At 55.0% G+C, this 22,373-nt stretch overlaps 9 protein-coding genes across 9 annotated transcripts; 4 read left to right on the top strand and 5 right to left on the bottom strand.

Moving 5' to 3' along the window:
* Positions 1–365: 365 nt before the first annotated feature.
* CPAR01_00048 (NADH-ubiquinone oxidoreductase 30.4 kDa subunit) lies at positions 366–1,981 on the top strand (the record flags this gene model as incomplete). Its single annotated transcript, XM_060484341.1, has 2 exons — positions 366–554; positions 617–1,981. 2 exons carry the CDS (start codon positions 366–368, stop codon positions 1,979–1,981), a joined length of 1,554 nt encoding a protein of 517 aa, XP_060355198.1.
* A 285-nt stretch (positions 1,982–2,266) lies between these two features.
* Positions 2,267–5,272, bottom strand: CPAR01_00047 (uncharacterized protein; the record flags this gene model as incomplete). The annotated part of the gene is made up of 1 exon (XM_060484340.1): positions 2,267–5,272. The coding sequence occupies one exon, from the start codon at positions 5,270–5,272 to the stop codon at positions 2,267–2,269; it is 3,006 nt and encodes a 1,001-aa protein (XP_060355197.1).
* Positions 5,273–6,304: 1,032 nt separating this feature from the next.
* Positions 6,305–7,516, bottom strand: CPAR01_00046 (uncharacterized protein; the record flags this gene model as incomplete). The annotated part of the gene is made up of 6 exons (XM_060484339.1): positions 6,305–7,013; positions 7,073–7,156; positions 7,215–7,244; positions 7,305–7,315; positions 7,383–7,405; positions 7,471–7,516. 6 exons carry the CDS (start codon positions 7,514–7,516, stop codon positions 6,305–6,307), a joined length of 903 nt encoding a protein of 300 aa, XP_060355196.1.
* Positions 7,517–9,835: 2,319 nt separating this feature from the next.
* On the top strand, positions 9,836–14,686 carry CPAR01_00045 (BTB/POZ domain-containing protein; the record flags this gene model as incomplete). Its single annotated transcript, XM_060484338.1, has 1 exon — positions 9,836–14,686. The coding sequence occupies one exon, from the start codon at positions 9,836–9,838 to the stop codon at positions 14,684–14,686; it is 4,851 nt and encodes a 1,616-aa protein (XP_060355195.1).
* A 484-nt stretch (positions 14,687–15,170) lies between these two features.
* Positions 15,171–15,668, bottom strand: CPAR01_00044 (uncharacterized protein; the record flags this gene model as incomplete). Its single annotated transcript, XM_060484337.1, has 1 exon — positions 15,171–15,668. One exon carries the CDS (start codon positions 15,666–15,668, stop codon positions 15,171–15,173), a length of 498 nt encoding a protein of 165 aa, XP_060355194.1.
* Positions 15,669–16,674: 1,006 nt separating this feature from the next.
* On the bottom strand, positions 16,675–17,097 carry CPAR01_00043 (uncharacterized protein; the record flags this gene model as incomplete). The annotated part of the gene is made up of 1 exon (XM_060484336.1): positions 16,675–17,097. A coding segment is annotated over one exon (423 nt), but the record flags the coding sequence as incomplete, so codon positions are not given.
* Positions 17,098–17,185: 88 nt separating this feature from the next.
* CPAR01_00042 (uncharacterized protein) lies at positions 17,186–18,526 on the top strand (the record flags this gene model as incomplete). Its single annotated transcript, XM_060484335.1, has 3 exons — positions 17,186–17,355; positions 17,650–17,886; positions 18,028–18,526. The coding sequence occupies 3 exons, from the start codon at positions 17,186–17,188 to the stop codon at positions 18,524–18,526; spliced, it is 906 nt and encodes a 301-aa protein (XP_060355192.1).
* Position 18,527: 1 nt separating this feature from the next.
* Positions 18,528–18,740, bottom strand: CPAR01_00041 (uncharacterized protein; the record flags this gene model as incomplete). The annotated part of the gene is made up of 1 exon (XM_060484334.1): positions 18,528–18,740. The coding sequence occupies one exon, from the start codon at positions 18,738–18,740 to the stop codon at positions 18,528–18,530; it is 213 nt and encodes a 70-aa protein (XP_060355191.1).
* Positions 18,741–19,407: 667 nt separating this feature from the next.
* CPAR01_00040 (uncharacterized protein) lies at positions 19,408–22,339 on the top strand (the record flags this gene model as incomplete). The annotated part of the gene is made up of 3 exons (XM_060484333.1): positions 19,408–19,632; positions 19,698–19,799; positions 19,871–22,339. 3 exons carry the CDS (start codon positions 19,408–19,410, stop codon positions 22,337–22,339), a joined length of 2,796 nt encoding a protein of 931 aa, XP_060355190.1.
* Between the last annotated feature and the right edge of the window lie 34 nt (positions 22,340–22,373).

The following is a 22,373-nucleotide window of genomic DNA, read 5'->3' as shown; positions in this document are numbered from 1 at the left end:
GACTCATTTGTAATAGTACAGGTCCACGGGCTATCTGCGACGGCGGGGTGCTTCGAGTGCCCCTCCAAGATCCAAGGGAACGTCATCCATGAGCGCTGGAGGAGCGGCTGTGGCCAATGGAAACCATCTAACACAGCAGCTATCGGTTATGACCAATTGCATTGTACAGGATGCGGCCCCGTACCTAGCGGGTCCTTTTCTCGGCCAGCGTTCCGCCTTATCGATTAGATCTTCACTGCTGAACCACATTTTCTTTTCTGTTGCGATCCAGCTTCGAGGTTTGACGGTTGCCCGCGCATACCTTAATATTCTTACACCAGCGACAGGGAATACGCACGATCCGGAACTCGAACAAAACCACAAACATGGTCAAGCGAAAGAGGTCGCGCGAGGACGATCTTGAGGCGAAGCTCGCCGACTACAAAAAGGAGATTTTCAGGGCCATCAAAGGCGCAAAGGGCCTCGAGCGTCAACGGTACAGCAAACGCTTGCGCGATGACAAGGCGTCGCCAGACAAGGCCAAGCGGTTGGAGAGGGAGATTTTAGTGTTAAAGGTAAGAGTTCACCCCCTCTCCATTTCCAAGTTTGCGCCGCTGACAATTGCTTCCACCTACAGTCCCTCGACCTCCAGCAAACCGCCGACGCACACCTCCACTCCTCGCTACTCAAGATCAAGCAGATCGCCGAAAGCCCCGCTCTCCCCGAAGAGATTAAGCAGGGCGTGCCAAAACCGGATTTGTCTGAGGAGGAGAAGGCGGCGCTGCATAACGTCACGAGCGGCTTGTTCAACCGCCCGCATGTCCGGGAGGCCGTTGACAAGGCGGTGCGGGGCGTTTGCCTAATCCTCAACGTACCTATACCAGACAAGAAGAGCAAAAAGGGGAAGAAGGATTCTGCTGCCGCCGCTGAGAACAAGAAGCAATCAAAGGATGAGGTCGACGATGAACCTAGGGAATCGAAGAAGGCGAAGTTGGCGGATGCAAAGGATGTATCCGCGAAACCCAAGGCCGAATCTAAACCGAAAGAGACGGAGGTAGGGGCAGAGGAGGAACCGAACCTATTTGACGAGATGGACGACGAGATCCCAACGGATAGCGATGCCTCGGACGGCGGAAAGAACGCAGACGTCGCCGACGACGAGGAGATCGATTCAGACGAAGAAGAAGAGGAAAAGGCCCTGTCCAAGATGGAAGCCATGCTCGGCGGCTCCGACTCGGAAGAAGACAGCCCCGACGAGGATCTGAAGGCCAGGTACAAGGCTTTACTCAGTGAAGTCGCCGACGAAGGGGACACGGCCGACGACGAGAGCAACAGCGACGACGAAGACGAGGACGAGGACGAAGAGATGGCGGACCCGGACTCTGACGCAGAAGACAGCGGCAACGACTCGGACCGCCAACGCCGCATCAACGCCGCCAACGTCTCCCTCTCCCCGGAACCGGAACCGAGCAGCAGCAGCAAAGAGAAGAAAGTCAAGCGCGCCAAAAAGCCCACAGGCCGGCCCGGCGAGACGACGTTCCTACCCTCGCTCATGGGCGGGTACATTTCAAACTCCGAGTCCGAGGCCTCGGACCTCGACCTCGCGCCGCCCAAGAAGCGGCTCGGCCAGAAACAGCGCCAGGCCATCTGGGAGAAGAAGTACGGCGCGTCGGCGAACCACGTCAAAAAGCAGGCCAACGGGCAGAGAGGGGCGGGCGGCGCGAGGGATAGCGGGTGGGATATGAGGAAGGGTGCCGTGGGTGCCGACGAGGACGGCGGAGCGAGGAAGCCTTGGAAGAAGGGCGTTTCGAACCCGTTGGGCGGCGGCGGCGGCGGCGGCAAGGGTAGGGATCGCGGGGGTAGAGGTGAGGAGAAGAAGAAGGCGAGGGCGCCGCCCAAGAAAGACGATGAGGGGATTTTGCATCCCAGTTGGGAGGCGAGGAAGAAGGCCAAGGAGGCGCAGACTACGGCTGCGTTCACGGGTACAAAGATTACTTTCTAGGCCACGATGTAAAGCGAAATAGCAGTGGAAAATTCCCAGTCAACTTTTGAAAGAAATCATTCGCTGTCTGCCTATGTGGCTAGTTACTGGTATGCAAGCGAGATAGCCATCTCCTGTACCCCTTGGTTCGACCAAAAGCAAAACGCATATAAGCCCCTAAATTCATCGGGCTCAGCACCGCAAGTACTCCAAATCGCTTGAAATCTGTAAAACGTCGTAAGCTATTGATCAACCGCGAAACCCGCAATAAGTCAATTAGTGAGATTCAGGACCCATCTTGGCGAGTCAATGTCTTCGTCTTTTGTTGAAAGGACAGTCGTCTACGCTTCCGACGCTTGAAAGACGCGAAAGCCTAGGGTGAGCAGTCTCCTGTTGTATGACGGGGGGGATGTATCCATAAATTCCTTCATTACCGCTACGGCGCGAGGAGGTGGCCATAGAAGAGCTTGGGAAACCGGTGGCGTAGGAGCTGGCATCGTCATCCTCTGTCGTCAGATCGATGGCGCCTCGTATTGCCAACTCGTCGTATCCTCTCTTGCGCAAGGTATCCGTCAGCACGGTAGATTCACGGCGTTGATAGTGTGACATTGACGGCGACGAGCCGCCCACGAAGAGGCCGTTTCCGCTGCCATGGGATCTCTCGCTCCCGGCTGAAGACACATGGCCAATTGACATTACGTCGGAGTGCTCGCGCTTGACGCGGTTGAAATCATCTTCTTGTTGAAGGCGCCATAGGCGTATATTCATCTTTGGTGGCTCTGTGCTGTTCAAGTCGATCGGGTTGCTGGCATTTGACCCTGCCAGTGATAATTCGTCGTCATAGTCGTTCGCGACGCTGTCTTCCGTAAGCGTCGAAGTGGTCAACTCAGTATCCGCTCGAACGCGGCGGGTGGGAGCTTTCGGGGTTGCTTCGCCAGAAGCCTCAGATTCGGTTCCGTCTAGGTCCCTATCGGGCGTTGTACTCCTAGCTCGGGCGACCTTCTTTCCCTTCCCAGGACGTGGACCCTTTGATTGATTGGTAGAGCTTGACCGTCCCAATGTATCTCTCCCAATTGGTTCTCCTGTTCCTTCGTTGGCTTGTGATCCGCCTGGAGATGCCACCGTAGCACGCTGCTGGACCGGGTCCTGGCTTTCAGCGTCTGCCATCTCGATATCACCGTCTCCATCCCTTTCCACAACTGGCGGCGACACATACACTGCGTCAAAGGCTTGACTCTTGTGATAGAGGCCCTTGATCGCCTCAACATCCTCTTGAGAAGCCTTGTACCGTGGAAGAACCGGAATCAAATTGGCTAACTTTGCAGCTTCTGCCTTATCGACAGTCTTTGGCATAGCCGTCACATTCTCGATATCCATGAAGAATGACCAATCACGAATTAGATGCCGGCCACCTTCCTGGCGGGATATGTTGTAGTCGTAGAACTGGATGAGCTCCATTCCACGAAGTGCGTGAAGGAAATGCAGTCCCTGGAGATTTCGCAGGGATCTCGTCATGCGGAAATTGGGCTGGCCAGCCGTGACAGACGCCATCCAGTCGGCGTAGGCCTTGGGCTCGTGACGGCGACGCGTGTACTGCGGGCCACTCTCGTCGATATGTATGATGAGAGTTCTTAGACGAGGCAGCTGGCAGAGCCAAGAAACGTCCCATGTCCTTTTGGATACATATTTGAGTGCTCCCTTTCTGCCTTCCTTGACAGGCTTGTGAGTGAGATACTGGCTGCCAACCCATAGTAATTCGATATGCTGGATTCTTTCTCTTCTTGCTTCTCCGATGCCAGTGCAGAAGCGGCCAAATTCTCCAAGGCTTGAGAAGGCGAAGGTGTTCAGACCGTAGAAAGCGTGGATCCCAAAGTAGTACCAACGCTTGCAGACTGTGAGCAGAGCGAGGCGAGTGTTCGGTTTCATACCGTAGGTGATATTGCAAGATGTTCCGGAAAGGTGGAAGCGACGAGGGAGACCACTTCTGTTCGCGTTTGTTTGCGTGGGTTGCTCTGGAGGCATGAATCTATCGAGACGAGTGATGCAGTGAATAAGCTTGCTTTCTTCAACGAAGACGAATTTGATGATGTTGGCCTGTACTTTAGCAGGCAGCTGATGAAAAGGAAAGCCCTTAAGATAAGGGTCCGCCCGTGGTTGCTGGCCCTCTGAGCTTTGAACATCCTCGGGGTGCTCATCGTCCTGCACGAAGAGTCCCTCAGGACCATTACGACTCTCCTCAGACTCCCCGTCCTGACTGACTGAATCGGTGTCGAGACCTTCGAGCGCATCGGCTTGAAGTTCGTTGTTCGTAGGACCCCTCAGTCGCAAGTTGGGATGAACATTGCCAGTCTTGGTGCTCATATTCTCCTCCTTGCAGCACAGCTTGTAAATGTCAGTATAAGTCAGTGCTTTTCGGTGGGCGGGGTTCGTAAGGTATAGGTCCAGCTTCTTGTGCCATGTCGGCTCGTGTCTGTTCTGGCTGTTTCGCTTTTTCTCCAACCTGGCTATATCCGCTCTCAAAGTGTGATTGTCTAGACTGAGTTCATGGATCTTGCTCTCGAGTCTTTTGATCTGTTCATCGTAGATGCCGATGCCCTTCTGGAACTCCGATCGGCACGCGTCGCTGCAGCCAAGACTACTGAGATTGATGGGCAGTGGCAAAGATAGCTCCTCATCGTTGTCACCAAGAGGGCCAGGCTCATCGTCGAGATCTTCATCATCCTCTTCCTCTTCTTCGTCGTCGCCGATTTCCTCAGCGTTCTCGTCTTCACCCTGTATGGTATCAACTCGCTTATCAGACCCTATGGTCTCTTCCCGATCAAGCTCCACTTCATCTTCGGAAGTTGCTTCGTCGTCCTCGGACTCGACTTCGTCGTCATCTGGGTCATAGTGATGCAGTGGCCCATCGGCCTCGTTGGAACTCAAGATAACAAGTCCATTTCGATCAAGCTCTTCTTCTTGGCTCAGTACTCGCAGGATAGAGGAGCTGGTGCCTGTGTGAGCTGCAGGGCTGCTGTGTCTCTCGGCGACAGCGGCTTGAGAAGGGGATCCCGTCTGAGATGAGACATGCAGGTCCTGAAAAGACGACTCGACTTCGGAGATCCTTGGAGAAGAGCTGTCGATATTGTAATTGTTGGAGACGGCAGCGGTGATTGTCGGTGGTTGGACGACGACCGAGCTTTGGCTGAGAGATGCCCCTGAAGCCAGAGGAGGTGAAGAAGCAGGAGGGGAGGGTGTGGGAAGGCACCCAGGTGTTGCACTTGACCGGACTGTCGAGATGGCTCGTGACATGGATCGCGAGTGATCTTCCATCGTGACTGTCAGCGGTCTGTCCAAAGTGAAATATTCTCAAGTTGAGGCTGCCCTGGAAGTATTGTCAATTATGCGTGCTGAGCGATAAACCCATGGGGCAAGTACGAGCTGAAGTCAGCTATACGGAGAGCAATAAATACTGTGAGATGTGAGAAGTAGAACTGTGAAGGTCGTGATAAGTGAGAAGCAAAGTCGTCAAGGCGTAGAAAGCAGTTGAAGTAGTCCTCATATGAAAAAAGGCAGGAGTGATGTACCTAGCCACGGAAGGTACCACAGTCTGCGGAAAGAAGGGTGTAATCTGACCGAGGCTGTATGAGACTGCTCCTTGAGTGATCGTAAGTCGTGTGCAAAGTATGCAGCCAAAAATTGATTGATCAAAGAGTGAGCGTAGGTTTGAAGCGGCCTAGCGGTTGAGGTATCATGTAATGGAATGACCGGGCTTGATATATTGGAAGTCAGAAGCAATGTCCCAGGTCCGAAACAGAAAGACTATTGAAGATGTGTGGCTGAGAAGATGCGTCTGGGCAGACGAGTCCAAGGTCGTATGGTTGTGTAGAAGGTAGAGAAGAGACGAGCTCATGCGTACGCGGCAAACCGTACAAATAGCAGTAATACGGAGAAGGAAGGAAGCCTCTCAAGTCGTAGCTTCTTGAACCGGAAGAGGAAAGTACGGGTTGGTTGGATGTATCCTGGAAATGGACTGTATATGGGGTCAGACTGTGAGAAAATAGGGTGAACTCAAGGCCGAATTCGGTCTTCAACAATGCAAAGCTCGCGGCAGGCGATAGCAGTGCCACTCAAGATATCTGATCAAGCAAGTTAGATGTCACTATGGCGAGCAACATGTCATGCCGCTTGACAGAGCCACAGAAAGAAAATGTGAAGCCCAAAGGATTTGAAAATGATTTGCATTGCTGAGCGCCAGAATCCAAAAAGCCCCGGTGTTGGTATCTGCCTGTACAAGATGTACATTCCTCCGGTTGTCTCTCTCTTTCTCTAAATTTTTTAATCTGTTCCATTCTAGGTGCGGATTTAAGCGTTGGTCTTGAGGGTACGGAAGAAATCCATGACGCCAGTGAAGACGACGAGGAGGATACCGCCTCCGGGACCGAGACGGAGGACCTTGGGCAGGAAACCCTTGTACAGAGCGCTGAAACCCTCCTCCTTAGCGACTGTTGCAACGGCGGGCCAGGCCCAGTTGTACTTGGGGGTCTGTCCGGGGACCTTGGGGCTGTTCTGAATGCGGGACTTGACGACGTCCATGGGGGTGTTGAGGATAGTACCGACGGTACCACCAATGGCACCGGAGATCAGGTCGTTGGTGACCTGGCCGGCCTTGTTCTCGGCCTTGGGGAGAAGCTCGCGGACCTGGAAAATGCAGCCAAAGTAACCGGCGTTCCAGACAATGTGGCGCCACATGGTGCTCTCGAGGCCATTGTACATGGCCAGGACACCCTCGGCGGCGACGGTCTTGCGGATAACGTCGAGCATGCCACTGTACTTGCCGGCAGAGGCCTTGTCCTGTAGTCTAATCTTGACAAGCTCGAAGGGGACGACGACGAAGGCCTCGGTGGCACCGGCGCTGGCTCCGGTCAAGATGGAGAGAGACTGGTTCATCTTGGCAGCGCCGAACAGGTTGCGGTAGATCTTTCCCCACTCGTCGTTGGCGGCGAACTTGGTAGCACGCTTGGGAGCCTCCATGAGGATGGGGGCGGTGATACCGCGGTAGAGTGTCGCAAAGCTGCGGTTCGTAAGCTTGGTGAATACATTTGCGGAGGCCGAAGGAGTGATTTCGCCTACCCCTCGTTGCGGACAATCTTGCGGAAGCAGTCAACCATGCCATTGTAGTGGTCGGCACCTACGCCCTTGCCGGTTTGGAGTTGCCTGAATGTTCGTGTCAGTCGGGGTTTGCGCGGGCGGCTGGCGACCGAGCAAAGCTTACACTCGTGTCTTGACGACGTCCAAAGGGTACCTATTGTGCGGGTTAGCATGGTGGCCACGTGAGCGTGTCGCAAGAGGATTGTTGACTTACATGACCAGAATCTAGAATTGCGGAAAGCGTAAGCATATCTCGTCAACACATTACTGTATGGCATCTTTGTGTACTGACCTCCGAGACACCGGCAATGGCGCCTGGATGCAGTGGTCAGTATTTCGGGTCCGATATCGCGACGGTGGGGGGATTTCGGGCAACGAACCTGCGGCGAACTGGTACTGGAAAGGGAGGGGCTTGTCGGTCGACATCTTGACGGTAGACAGCTAAGAAGACGGTGATTAGCTGGGAGAGGAGAGCAACGGCGGGTGCAATTGAGAACTCACCGAGGAGCAAAATCAATCGGGCGGGTTGAGGTGCGTAGGTGGGAGGGTTTGAGAAAGCGCTGGGAAACTGGAGTGAATTGAATGGAACGGAAAATCGAACGAGGTACGTAGTCTTAGATTTAGCGGGAACTGGGCTCTTATCGCCAGGGCCCCCGGGCGGAGGTCCCTTATCGGCCTCTTTTTGTGTGTGCAGCTCGCACTGAAAGTCTGAAGCAGCCAGTTTCCAAGTTACCGAGCGGCGCCGGACTCCACCGGATGGGCTCTTGCAGCATCTTGCTCATCGTCCCTGACACTTGCGAGGCTCATGATTGGTGCGCTCTTCTGGGACCAGCGGGATTACGTATTGGCATCTCGCTTTGGTAGCATGGCGGCACTGCGGCAGCGTGGGCAAGTGGCTTTTTGGGACGTTCCGGGGACCTGGGGGGGGGGGGATCTTTCTTTACCCCAGGGCCCGGGCCACCTCATCTTCCTCTGCAACCCATGCCGAGATGCATCTGTCACTGCGACGGTGAGACAGATTTCATGTGCCGTCTATTGCCGAGATTCGTGCGACAATTCCGACTCATAGGCGACGGTCTTTCTTTACATTGATTTCAACGCCTTACCTTTCAGTACTAGGCGTGCCAGATATCGCGGCTTCAAAGCTGGCAAGGTATTGCACATCATTGATAGTAGACTCTAGAGGAGGTTAACGTCCCAAATTGCCTACTCACATACGCCAAACACACACCTATTTGGAGTGTTGTATCTGAATGAGGCAAGTCATGACGATGCCAATGGGTGCTTTCGCCGAATAATACTCTCTATATAAGATATCCAGGAATTCAAGGTGCATGCAGATGGCCGGCATTGGTTGCCAATAACTAAGAGCAAGCCCATTGCGCGTTACCTGCCTTAGGTGCTTCGGTATCTTCCCTATCAGCACAATAAGGAAGCAGATGGCATTCGGTAATATGCAAGCCTGCCGAATGGAGGCTCATCGAGTGCCGCCCGAATGCGATCCCGGCGTTTCGAGGGCAAAGAGACCGCTGGCGGGGTGCAGCAGCTGGCGGGGGATAGCTCCCCACCTAATAACGGCCTTAGATAAGCACACAACATGCACCCGTGAGTCGGGAGTTGCAGTTCTTGCATTGTTTCGTTTCCACCACTGCTGCGAGCTGGGGCAAGTATCCGCGAATTTGTTTCAACGCTTTGGTCGAGTGAAGACTGGTTCTATGGATACAAATAGGTAGTGAAAGTAAATTAAAGGATTCTTCAGCATATCCTACCTTCTTGGAAAGATGTACATACGCATACCTATGTGAAAACCTGGCAATTGCAAATCCAAGTTAGCCAAGGTATGGATTAGGTACCTTAGATACTGACATAGATCCAGGGTGTTTGGCCAAGTGACAAACACCTTGAGTGTTGCGCACTACTCAACCACTTTACGAACTGAACAAAATTAGGCTGGAAAGTACTCACTTTGTCATCGCCGTGACTTGGGTTCTCTACTATGTAGGTTAACATGCATACATAGACAGATTTCCTATGACTTGCTCGGCGTGCCAGGACCAGCATGTCTCAATCCCCAAAAAGTGTACCACTGCCCGCTAGCCACCCCACCTGAAGCGACAAACTGGAAGCTTGTCTGGCCTGCAACCAGAGCACAAGCTCCCAGCTTCGAGTCCGATTGGCTGCGCAATAACGCACCAAGGTGCCTGTCACCCACGCTGCATGCCCCCCGTGGAGCCGGGAATTCGCGGCGCGGCGGGCTCTGACGCGCACAACTGGCGACTTGAGGTGAATACCTTCAATTTCCATCGCCAACCCCACCCCCGATTCACATCTCTTCGCCAGCAACGACCCTCCTACAACCGTCGCCCTCATCTCATCTTTCGTCCATCTCGATCTTGTTAGGAATCAACACCAAAACTCGCAGACCCGCGACACCGTTCATGAAACCGAATACCCTCGCCACTCGACTGCTACTACGCTATCGTATCTAAGAGTCACAAGCTCAACGACCAAGTGGCAACTTCGAAAACCCCCCCTCCCCCTTTCTCTCTCTCTCAACTCTAGGGCTTTGTAACCTCACAACACCCCCCGCGCACCATCTGGCCATCTTCGAACCGTATCGATTCAATACCCACGATTCCGCTCTTCTCGCGCTCGGAATCGCACCTTTAAACAAGCCGTGATCCCAGAGACTCACAGCGAGGTGCTATCCAAGTGCTGGAAGGGTCCCTTGCTTACAATCTGCCCATGAGTCACCTACTTTGGAAATATTATTGGGAAAACGATGTCGACAGGTTTCGGCGTCTACTGGTCCCGGCCGGCCACACGGCGCAAACTGCGACAAGGAGCCCAGGCATAGGTGCTGGACCCCTTGGGGGCAGTCCCGGACAATACGGAACTTCTCCCCGGAATGTTAAACAACGCAAATCCTCCGCCGTCGGTTTCGGCCCAGCTGGATCAAAGAATGCCAATAATGCTCTCGGAAAGGCTGAGATCAACAGCCGTGATCATGCTGGCCTCACAGTTCTGCTCCGCGCTGCTTCCTCGATAGATTCGGCCGCCATCCTCTTCGTCCAGGCCCTGCTCGACCACCCCTCGATCGATTTATATGTGCAAGACCCCGAGAGTGGCTGGAACGCTCTTCATCGAGCACTCTACTGTGGAAATATCGCTATTGCACGTCTACTGCTTGAACGAGAGCGCAAGATCCTTACAGAGCAAACCCTCGGAGTCTCGGTCTCCAAGGTCGGGCAGTTGATCAAGACGAAAGACCGCGAGGGCAACAGTCCTTTTGATCTCTACAACTCAACCATTGCTGTGCGAACACTGGGAGACTCTGGGGACCCCAACGACTCTGACATCGACTCGGATGCAGACAGCACCTCAGATGGAGGCCAGGCATTGATGAGATCAGTCGCTGCACTTGATGGCGCAGTGGAAGGCGAGGAAATCTTTGTTTTTGGAAGCAACCGCAACATCTCACTTGGTGTGGGCGACGAAGACGACCGGCAGTATCCCGAGAGGATCAACCTCAAGCGGCCGGATCAACTCATCCGCAGATTCTACCAAGAGTACTTGGAGAAGACCAAAGCTGTGTCTCATGGTGCCAGCCTGCCGGAAGAAGATGTGGACCTGGAAGAGATTCCAGCCCTCATCCGCAATCGGCCTCTGCGGATTCACGATGCTGTTCTCTCAAAGTTGCATACCGCCATCTTGACAACTGACCCGGTTTCGAACTTGTACATCTGCGGTGTTGGCCGAGGCGGGCGACTTGGGCTAGGCGACGAAAATACCCAATACCGCTTCGTGCCGGTACAAGGCGGTCTCGCCGACAAGAAGGTAGTGCAAGTTGCACTTGGTCAGAACCACACTCTGGCTGTCACAGATGCTGGAGAGCTATGGACCTGGGGCTCCAACAGCAACTCCCAGCTAGGATATGGCTTGCCGCCGCCAGCCAGACAAGACGAAGAACCGATGAGCACCACCCCACGACAAGTGTTTGGGACACTCAAGAAGGAGGCCATTCTGGGAATCGCAGCATCGGCCGTGCATTCAGTCGCCCATACCTCCTCGTCACTGTTTTGCTGGGGTAAAAACCTCGGCCAGCTGGCGCTGATGGATGCGGATTCGAGATCCTTGGAAGTCCAACAAACTCCCCGAAAAGTCGCAGCTTCGCTCTTCTCTTCGCCCATCGCCGCAGTCTCCGCCGTAGATAAAGCGACCACCGTCTTGCTGGCCGACAGCACCGTCTGCGTCTTTACGAGCTACGGTTATAACTTTGTCAAGTTTCCTTCCCCTGACGTCTTTGTAAATCACCAGTTCACCGCATCAATGTCGACAAGGTACAGTACAGCACGGAATCAGGTCAGCCGCATCACATCCGGCGGCGAAACGATTGCGGCTGTCACTACGAGGGGTGATCTCTTCACTATGGCACTGATCCACAAGTCGGATGCGACTACGACGGCAACTTCCACAACAAATCCAGCCAAGATCAAGGGTGCCGTCACGACACCGCAATGCGTGTGGAATGCTCGGAAGGATGGTGTCAAGTCCGTCAGTGTTGGTGAACACGGCGCTGTGATCATCTGCACAGACTCTGGAGCCGTTTGGCGTCGTATCAAGCGCGCTAAAGCGAAGGATGCTGCCACCCCGGGGTCAGCAGACATCAAGAGAAAGGATTTCAAGTTCCAGCGTGTACCGAGTATCACCAATGCTGTTGCTGTGCGGAGCTCCACGTTTGGTGCATTCGCGGCAATTCGCAAGGATTGTGATGTCATGAAGGAACAAATCAGCATCAACGAGCAGTCGCTCTGGGAGGACTTTGCCTCCCTGTTCGCACTACGAGAGTTTCAGGCATCGAGACCCAATCCCGGCGACAAGGACACGATCGGTTTCTGGAAAGCCGAGGAACTGAAGTATCGGATAGGGGAGCTGCCGTACGAACTCCTCAAGTCCGTGGATCTAGAGCGTGACTTACGACAATTTCTCCTGATGTACCCGAACTCAGATGTTGACATGGAGATTCGCACCTCGTCATACCCAGATGTCAAGATACCGGTGCACTCATGGATCTTGACTGCCCGAAGCTCTGTTCTGCGAAGTTTGCTCAGCGACTATCGCAATGGTGGTCAGGGGGACATCCCGCAAGTGCTAAGTCTCGAAGAGGGAGATGGGAGGACGATAATCACCCTCGAATCGGTCGACCTGCTGTCTATAGTGAACTTGGCCGTCTATCTTTATGATGACACCGTCGTCCCGGCATGGAATCACACTCGCCAAGCACCTGCTCTAGCCCACAGGTATCGCCAGGTTCGGAATGAGCTGATGAAGCTTGCGACGAAGCTTGACATGATGAAGCTGGAGTCGGCTGTTCGTCTGCAGACGACTGCGGAAAAGTCCCTGGACAAGGACTTTGCCAAAGCCATTCAGGACCTCAGGTACTTTGAAGACGCGGATGCTCTTGTTGAGCTCGACGGCGAAGAGGTACCGGTTCACAGCCAGTTGCTGCGCCAGAGATGCGAGTTCTTCGAAGGCCTGTTCCATGGGCGAGCCGGCGGCATGTGGCTTGCTGGCCGTCGCGATGAACTAGACGAGGAAGAACTTGTCCGGGTGGACCTGAGTCATTGTGATCCTGAGGCGTTCCAATATGTCTTACGATACCTCTACGCAGACGTTGGGACGGAACTCTTCAACCAGACCACATCAGCCAATATTGACGATTTCTCTGACCTGGTAATGAGCGTCATGAGTATTGCAAACGAACTCATGCTAGACCGGTTGTCCCAGATCTGCCAGTACGTAATTGCACGTTTCGCCAATACTCGAAACATCGCTCTGCTGCTCAACGAGATCAGCGCATGCTCTATTACGGAGTTCAAAGACGCGGGGCTGGAGTACATTTGTCTGCAAATGGAGGCTGTGCTGGAAAACCACTTTTTGGATGGCTTGGAGGAGGATCTCCTAGAGGAGCTGGATAACGTCGTCCGAGAAAATCAGCTAGCTCGCTATCCTTTCGCCAGAAGTGGACGGGCCGAGCTGCTCTTGTTTGAAAAGGACCCCGATCTGGCTCTCGATATTGACGAGGAACGCCGTCGGAGAGTGCGCGAGATGGCTTTCCGGACTACGCAACGAGACGACGAAAAGAAGATTTCATCATCCTTCAAGACCAAATTCGGCAGCCTTGAAGACTTGTCCGGCATTACCTCTCCCAGTTTGGACAAATCTCGGCGCAAGTCCAAGACTGGCCGCAACGAGCCGTTCAGTCCCAGCCTCAGACCCAAGGAATCCCATGCCGATTTGATGTTCAACATGGACGACGAGGGACCTTCTGCTCTAGGTAGCCCTACAGTATCACCCACGCAAAGGGCTGCTGAGGCAAAGAGCCAGTCCGAATTGGACCGGATTCCGTCGTTGTCTAGTCCCTGGAAAGACACCAAGGTCCAGGCAGGTTCGCCGCAATACCCAGTGCAAAGCCCCCCGATGGGTACATCCGCCAACCTCGGCATGAGCCCTTCGCCGGCAGACTCACGTGGGCCGACTGCCCAAAGATCTGGCAGCCCGTGGGCGGCAGCGGCATTCCCAACCCAAAAGATGGACCTGCGTCGAGTTCTGACGGAGACGCCAACAAAGTCCGCCTTGTCCGCTGGCATTGCCGCGCAAAAGAGCAAGGAGGCTTCGCCCAAGCTCGTGCAGCCCAAGGTATCGCAAAAGGAGCGAAAGAAGCAACACCTAGCCCAGGCCGCCGCTCAGGCGGCTCTCGAGGCTGAGGTGTCACAGCCGAAAGTAGCCTGGGACAAGGACGCAGCTGGCAACAAACCTGCCCCCTGGAAGCCTGTCACGAGCGGGCCCAAGACGTCGTTGAAAGATACCCTGGCCAAGGGCTTGGCTAAACCGGCATCACCGCCAGTGGACAGCCCAACTTCAAAGCCGCTGCTCTCAGTCGAGAGCTCTGCGAGATCTTCACCGCGGAGGGCAGCTTCGCCGGACACGCGGTTCCCGGGCCAATCCCGCGTCAGCAGCTCCTCCCCTGCCGTGGCCGGCGCCTCGACAAGTCAACCCGCGTCGTCGAAGCCGCTGGTCCCGCACTCCAAATCTTACATTACACCCGCGAACAAGGCCGAGCCCATTTTGGGATTGAGTATGGCAGACATCATCGGCCAGCAGAAGCGGGAACAAGAGATTGTCAAGGAAGCTGTGGCGAAGAGGTCGATGCAGGAGATCCAGCAGGAGCAGGAGTTCCAGGAGTGGTGGGACCAGGAGACGCGGCGGGTGCAGGAGCAGGAGGCGAGGCGGGAGACCAAGGATAAGACGGCGAGGGAGGGTAGGGCGCAGAAGGACGGCGGCGGCGGAGGCGGCAGCAGCAGCAAACGAGGGCGTCGGGGCCGGGGCGTCGCCAAGGGCAAAGCATCTGGTGGCGCTCCTCCGGGTCAAGAACACAGCGCCGCCGCCGCCAGCAACGCCGGTAATGTCGATGCCGGAGGGGCACCACCGGCCAAGGCGCCCGGTGGCCCGGCGAATAACCCCCGAGGGCGTGGTCACCGTAACCGGGGGAGAGGTGGGAAAGCATCGGCATCCGCAGCGGCATCTACATCGTGATTTTTTGCGTCTTGTTTATAACTGATTTTCTAGGGCGTTTCAAGGTGTCACGGAGCCCGAAAAAACCTCGAGGCATGGTTTTACATTTGGGAAACAGGGGAATTGGGTTTTCTATTTTACACGAGCATTGGCGGACACCAACTTTGTGTGGTTGCCAAATGTTATCAAATTGCTTTTCGCTTGGTCACAATAGACGAAATGAGAAGACAGACAGACGGAAAGAGAAAGAGACTTCTTCACTCCTACATGTTGCACCCACTGCCGCCGACCGCTTCTCAAAGATTTTGACAAGACTTGCACGATTCAGGTTCTCGTTCACCATTGAGCGCTAAGGCATTGGCTTGGTAACGGACTTGTCCTTTTGCTAGATGGGAGGTGATGCCATGTGACCGGTGGGGGAGGCAGAAACGTTGCCAAGAACGGTATACTTGGAGCTACCTACTAAGCAAGAAGCAGAAGGCCCTCTTCCTCCGCATCGGCGATTTTACCATGATGCCGTGCCCGCTTTCTCCTCCGATGTACAGGTCTCACAGAGCGTATCTATACGCAAGTGTAAAAAGGGGAGGAAACGTGTGGTACTTTCGGGAGATGGGTCCGATCTGCAGACGCCGGTTCGGATGCAGCGTGCCACTGCGCCAGAACCACAGTCACCATGAGTTGCGTGGTGTGTGATGCGTTGTGGTGCGCGGTTGACTTGCCTTACGTTGAACGGGTGCGGGGGAGAGGAGTGGAGCCCGGGCCGGAGCATGGTCTTATCGTTATCTGCAGATATCACGAGTCGGGTGGCAGTGGCACTGATAATGATAATGGCAACTAACCTGAAGCACCAAAGACGATGGTGGTGATGCTGATAAGGGGGCTGGCTGCCAGGCTGGCTGATGGATGTGCAGGTTGCTAGTTCATTGGCGATCGGTGCGATGACTCGTTTGCCCGGGGAAAGGTTGCTTGCTGCTTGGCTGCTCGATTTGGGATTGCCGCACATGCCGCCAGGGGTGGGATCACGACAACATTGACAGGCAACGAAGCGGCAAGCCAGATGGAGTAGGTCCTTGGGGGTTTGCCTTGCCACGCTTGCCTACCTTGGTATATGGGCGAGAGATCGGTTTCTCGGACAGTGCCGTTTAGAGGAGCTGCTGGAGGCTAGATCCGGCGCGTTACAAAGTTGCCGCCCGTGGAGAGACGACGATAAGAGAGGCGGGTACTCTGTCGGTCCTGAGTCTGTAAAACAGGATTGGGGGTTCCCAAAGAAAAGAAAGGAAGACGAGCTGAGCGCTATGGTGACGGGAGAAGGATTCCCGGGATCAACCGAGGACCGGGTGAGTCGAGTGCCTACGTTAGTGTTAGTGTCGACTACCGGCGTACAAGCCTGCGTACCTTGGACCCTGCCATCTATCCGCCTTTTCAAAAGTGTCTTTGCTCATCGTGGACTCGGGCGAGAGAAACGTCGGCGACCTTGTTGACCTCGACGTTCACTTGATGGACGCAAGGGACATGGCGATAAATCGAAATGATGATGGCGCTGGGATGACCCGGCGTCGATGCCAGCTGTCAGCGAGCACCAGTATGTATTCGGATCCAAACCCAATTCTTCGCATGGCAGGGTCTGTGGGAAAGCCTGCGGTACTCCGTACAAGTCAACAAATCAACAAGCAAACACCGCTGCGGCCGAGAGAAGCGGCCCTGAAGCAAGGCAGAGAAGAGCAGGGACAAGCGAGACTGGTGCGACTGGTAACAGAAAGTCAACGAGGCACAAGTTGGCCGAGGCAAGGGAAGAGTGAAAGTGGAAGTGACTTAGCAGAGCCGCCCGCCACCCCTTACCTACCCCGTCATTTCTGCCCCAGAACCCAGCGGTCATGCATGGGGTGGAGTTGAGGCCATTCTGAGGTCCGGGCTTGGTACGGAGTAGGGTCGCGGCGCTGCCTATTCCCCATCCAAGACCTTTTTGCATATTGGAGGCGGCGACCCGGAGGACTTCCAGGACTCAAGCGTCAAAGATGTGAGAGCCAATCCCCGTGAATTTGATTGCCTGACCTCTCCGTATCGGGGCAAGTGTCTGTATGACTACGAGGTGCAGTCCCGGGCGCGCCCCATACATGATACATGCAGCTGGCGATGGACTTGCTCAAGTTGGCGAGTGGCAGCCTAGAGGAAGAACTTAGAAGAAGTTGAGCCTCGAAGTCTAGGTTGGGCTTGGTTGACCGCCGTCGACCGTTGGAGTTGGAGTTGGAGTCAGAGATGGAGTCATGTCGATTTGAGGATGATGGTGGTGACTCTGACTCGGAAGGCAATCCGTGCCACCCCTCAGCCTCTCTCTTTTTCGTCTTCCTTTCTTCTTTTCTGCATTTTTTGGGTCTTCTTTGTTGACATCTCTCGACGCGGTATGTCGATATCCTCAGGTCAGCTGGGGGTAATCAATCGAGCCCAGGGAAGCAACACAAAGACTCTTGGTGATTGAATGAGGAGCATGCAGGAGGCATTTCAAGAGACAAAAGTGGAAGAATGGGAGTCTTCACCCCACGGCCGCCGTCACACAATGGGAAGGCCGGTGCTACTATGCATCTTGACGAACGAAAGGTGCAAGTACAACCAGGAAGCAAGAGCAAGGCATGGTACTTTGACCATGTACTTCCCGTCATTCATACTTTAGAGAACATCAAGGTGCTTCCACTGTATGTCACCATGTCTCTACGTACTTGGTCCACCTGCGATCGTGCCTGAGGAAATGGAAAGCAACACACTCACAACTCCACAACTCCAACAACGCTCATCATCAGTCAATAGAAGACAGCAATTCACACAACAACACCAACTGATCTTGTCCTGCGGTGCTACACTACAAACAACAACACCTGCAGCAACTTCAAACCCCAGCTCTGTTCCGTCCCATCCCATCCCATCCTGTTCCAGTCAACCTAACGGAACGATGCATGCACGGGTGTGTCTTGGTCCACCGCCCATCACAGATGCAGCCCCATCGAGCCCATCCATGCTCCCCCTGTTGCTGCTCCATGCCCTGCCCCCCCCCCCCCCATGCCGCGGCTACTGGCTGCTGTTGGGCCTGCACGGCCTGGTACTTCTCCCACGGATACTTCCACTGTCCAGGCTGTTAGCAGCACCTCATGCCGGGGCGGATGCGCTGCCGCTGCAGGACCCAGACCAGCCGGTGCCAGCTCCTCTCCTGCCCCCTACCTCTACCCTAGGTAGGTACCCTGTCACTCCTTTCTCTGTGAGCCTCTGTCCCCATCACTGAGGTGAGGTGGTGAGTCTCTCCAAGTCACTACCAAGCTCTGTATCTATACCTACACGCAGTTACTTTGTTGTGTGCTTATCCACACACTCAGACAGCTCCAACGAGAGATCCATGTCATCGGCTGCTCAGCGTCTCTCCCTTCCCATCTCTCTTCCATCATCCTCTGCCTCTCGTACCTTACCTCCAAATCTACTCTATTACCTCTCGCCCTCCCTCATCTTGTGTCTCTCTTCCTAAATTACCCAGCAACTGCTCAGACAACAATCCCTTTGTCTTTGCCTACCTCAACGTACCCCATTATCTACTTCTTCTTGTCCTCTTTGCATCATCACCTCTGGCCCTTGCGCCTTATCGCCCTTGGCCCCCATTCTGACAACGCTAAATCTCCATTCTGCTCTCCAAAGTACTCACCACAACCTTTCCCCCATCATCACTCTTCTACACTTTCCTCGCTCTCTTCAAGTCAGCATATCCCGTCTGATCTTTCTGCTGTGCCTGTTTCTTCTTCTGTGCCATCCTTAGCCTTCCCTGCCCTCTTCCCTGGGTACGAACGCATCGACAAGTATACACCGCTTTACTTGCTTGCCTGAATTACAGTCCACTCTGCTGGCCCACCCAGGTGACTCGATGACGGAAGGGTACTTGTCGACGATCACGAGGCTCAACAACCATTGAGCGGATGACACCAGCGCCGATAACCTCCGACTCGACCACCACGGCACCGCAACTCCGCACATCGCCGTCCATTCTTCTCTGAACTGCTCCGTCCTTCTTGGAATTCGGATAACCACACCAGCCGCGCATTTTGGAGCGGCTCGTTTGCGTTGCTGTTGGAGGACCTGCTTAGGAAGTCGCTTTCCCTGCTTGGCGAAAGCTTCCCCTCTGTCGCCACAGCTTCTCGTTTCGACTTTCCTGCTCTGTACCGCACGCAACCGAGAGCCATGGTCCAAGGCAGCGCTTAGCTTGTCCATTTCGCCCTCGCCCTCGCCCTCGCCCTCGTTCTACGGTTCTGCAGTCATCCAGCTCGGCTCCCTAACGCCCTTGGCCTGTTTGTGCGATATCGCTTCTCACCATTCGCCGCCCGTCTCCACGTTGGCTTTGTCGCCTTGTCCGTCGTTGCCTGCGTCGTTTGCGCGCCGTTCCAAAAGGGTGTTGCAACAACTACTTTCTCTCCGCCCGCCCTACGAGTTCTCCTCCCCCGACCGGCCGATTCTCCCCTCGCTGTGCGCTCAACGACCGAGGGTATCGAGGTGTTTCACTCCCCTTTGCAGTTGTCATGAAGGATGGATGAGCAAGTTCGGTACCACCCCAACTTCGATATCGCGAAAACCCTCTCCCCCGCCGCCTAGAACTTCCACGAATTCGCAACACACAGCTCGTCCTTGTCTTCCCGAAGCTTAGCCTACCACGGCGGCTTTTCAGATCAATCTTGTCCTAGACTTGCCCTTGGGGCCGCAATCTGCCAGACAAGATGCATCAGCAAGCTCGACCCGCCCCACGGGTCTCTTCCCCCGCTTCTGCGCCCCAGACGAATCCCACAAGAACGAACAACCCGAGAGAAGGAATGCTTGGTACACGCGAAAGGGCTAGCTCGGGAGCGTCTGGTCGCGATTCTGCCGCAGCGTCACCCACCATCGAGACGCCACCCGGTTCCGTTTCGGCAGATGCCGTCAAGAAGTTGGATCAGATAATTCAGGTGTGTACTATGAGACAGAGGTCAAAAGGTGCCATAGCCAAGATCTGCCACTAATTCGAGCGCAGAACTTCCACACCAAAGCTGCATCACTGGTATTGCAATCACGTTTGAACCTGAAGCCCATATATGCGGCTCGTGGCTCTGGGAACAAGAAGCTGAACAAATGGGTGAGTGCTGGCTCGTTTTCAACCTCTGGTATCGCTTGCAGAGCTGGGTACTGACGCCTGTGCCTCCTTAGTTTCAAATCGAGACGGAAGAATTCGACGACTTCAAAGAGGAGCTTCGTATTTGGCGTAACTGCGGTAGCTTCGAGAACAAGCCTATGCCCCTCATCATCGAAACCTATCTCGATACATCACGTTTAACCCCTAGTCAGAGCCTGGTCATTGTGGACGAAAATGGTAAAAGATGGGACGTCATGGAAGCTCTCAACTCATCCGATTCGAGCGACGACGGCCGCTCTCTGCCCACAAAGAGAAACACGGAGGTGATACTCGAAAGATGGCGCATTGAACTCAAGACATTTCCCACATCCGACCCGGACGACTTTGGCCCAATATTGCCAACCATCTACAAAAAGAGCATCGTCTTCTTTCGGTCTCTCTTCGTTGCAACCAGGATTCTTCCTGCCTGGAAGTTCTCTCAAGCATCTGCAACAAAAGGCGTCCATCCTTCATTAGAACCCCGTTGCCGTATCCGAACCGGCGAACTAGACACCGGCGGCATCGACCGGCTTAGGCATCCGTTGTACGATGGTCGCCCGGATGTCGTAACTGATTACGTTTTTGGCGACTTGGAGGTACCGGTTGGTCGCTTCTATGCATCAGTCACTTATAGAAATGAGTGTAACTTCAGAGTGGACGACTCAGAGGCGTTGCTAAGCTCACGATTCATGGGCGTCGATGAGAACTTCTTCAAGCCATCGCTGCCCCAGCGGGCATCAAGCACCCGACGAAACGACCCCGAGGTGGGTTCTCTTCCGTCTCACAGAAGGAGTAGGACTCTTGCAGATATGCACCAGACATACGGCAGTCTCTCAACCTTTCACGGGGAGGGAGCCTTGGGCACTAGCCCTATATCAGCTCTCAAGGCTGTGAAGCCCCCTGGATCTGACACGAGCTCTCCGCCTGGGTCTGCTCCCACGAGCAATGAGCTGAACCCACCAAATTCATTACCCGTCACCGGCCTCGCAACAAGGCCCTCAATGAAGGGCTTCAGCAGCAGTGGCCGACGTCCGTCCGTCTCTTTCCAGCCATTCAAGGCTGGGTCACTGTCTGGATCCCCCGTGCCTCGAACTCTCGATTCCGAATCTCCCGCATCTCCCATCTCACGCGCGGCGGCACTTAATGCTCTTACACAACCTCGCAATCGGACGTCACTGACAGCAGGAATGCCTGCCACCCTACGAGGTGGCCCTCCACCGGCCGAAACAGCCGTAGTAGGCTCGCCCCGGCCGTCTTCGACAAGTCGGTACAGCAGCAGTTTTACTCATCGCAAAGGACGGTTATCATTTGGCGGCGCTAGCAAAGCCGGCGATGATGAGCAAGGAAGCAGCGGTCGACAAAGCCTATCCTCGTCAGTGGCTCAGCCAGGATCAGGTCTCCTAGCAGAAGCGAGTGCAGGCGGCAGCTCCGGATCGCTCCAAACAGATGACGATCAGATCTCGGAATTCTTGAAGGCGCTGGATAGCAAGAAGACGCTCAAGAGCTTCGAGTCAGGCAAGAAGGGCGAGGGCGCGACGAATCGGACAGTCGCACAGCTTTCGAGGTTTCACCTCATGAAGGAGTCGAACCAGGCGCTGACAGACTCAATGACTTCGTCGATGCAAATGCAGCGCTCCTCAAGCTCATCCAGTCGGCAGCTGTCCAACGTGCCAAGCATGGCCGCGCCAGCGTCAGTATCCGTTTCCTCCTCGCCCGGAAAGCCTCTCTCTCCTCACACCCCTCATACGCCTGCTGTCCCCTCACGATTGAGCGAGAACTCGATCATCAACTACAACACAAGCCAGCCGCGAAGCGACCGCACCAATCCCAGTGCAGAGAACACACAGATGCCTAGAGAGGACACCATCACCCAGGATGGGACCACTGCCATTGACATACCCATCTCTCCCAGAATCGGCACCCACCCTAGACGGTCTAGCTCGGTGGCACAGCAGAACCGGGCCATGGCCGACGATGAAGACGGGGATCTAGCCTTCGCCGCCAATCGCAGCATCAGCTTGGGGGCAGAGGATCGCGAGCCGCCCACGCTCAGCATGCTGCTGGGAAGACAGACTGAAGCTGAGTCTGCGTCTCGCCGAGCAGCGGGCTCGCTGCAGCCGACAGCAGACATCCCGTCCTCAGGTTCGGCAGAGATGATGAGGCAGGGTTCATCAGAAGGATCCAAACCCCCAGGTGGATTGATGGCAGTCGCGCCATCCAGTTCGCCATTTGGCAGGCGTCGTTACGCTGGCATGGCATCCACGGGAGGACGAGGCCAGACGCCTCCTCAGTCCTCCAGGGGAAGCTTCACGGGGTCCATTGGACGGTACGGACGCGGCGAGAATGACTTGATGGATGAAGAGCCGCTCCTTTTCGATATGTCAGAAATGGATGCGCAATCGCGGAGAAGTCTGGAGGAGGGCCGAGGTGGTGGCAACATTGGTTCTGGATCTGGCAGTCGAGCCGACTTTGAACCTCGCGGTATCAGTCGAAGGGGATGGTGAGCAAGGTGCCCTCAGTGGTGACGAGGGACGGCTT

The sequence above is a fragment of the Colletotrichum paranaense genome, assembly GCF_030867605.1.
Source record: "Colletotrichum paranaense strain IMI 384185 chromosome Unknown Scaffold_1.1, whole genome shotgun sequence".
NCBI classification, from domain to species: domain Eukaryota; kingdom Fungi; phylum Ascomycota; class Sordariomycetes; order Glomerellales; family Glomerellaceae; genus Colletotrichum; species Colletotrichum paranaense.
This window is presented reverse-complemented; position numbering and strand designations above follow the sequence as displayed.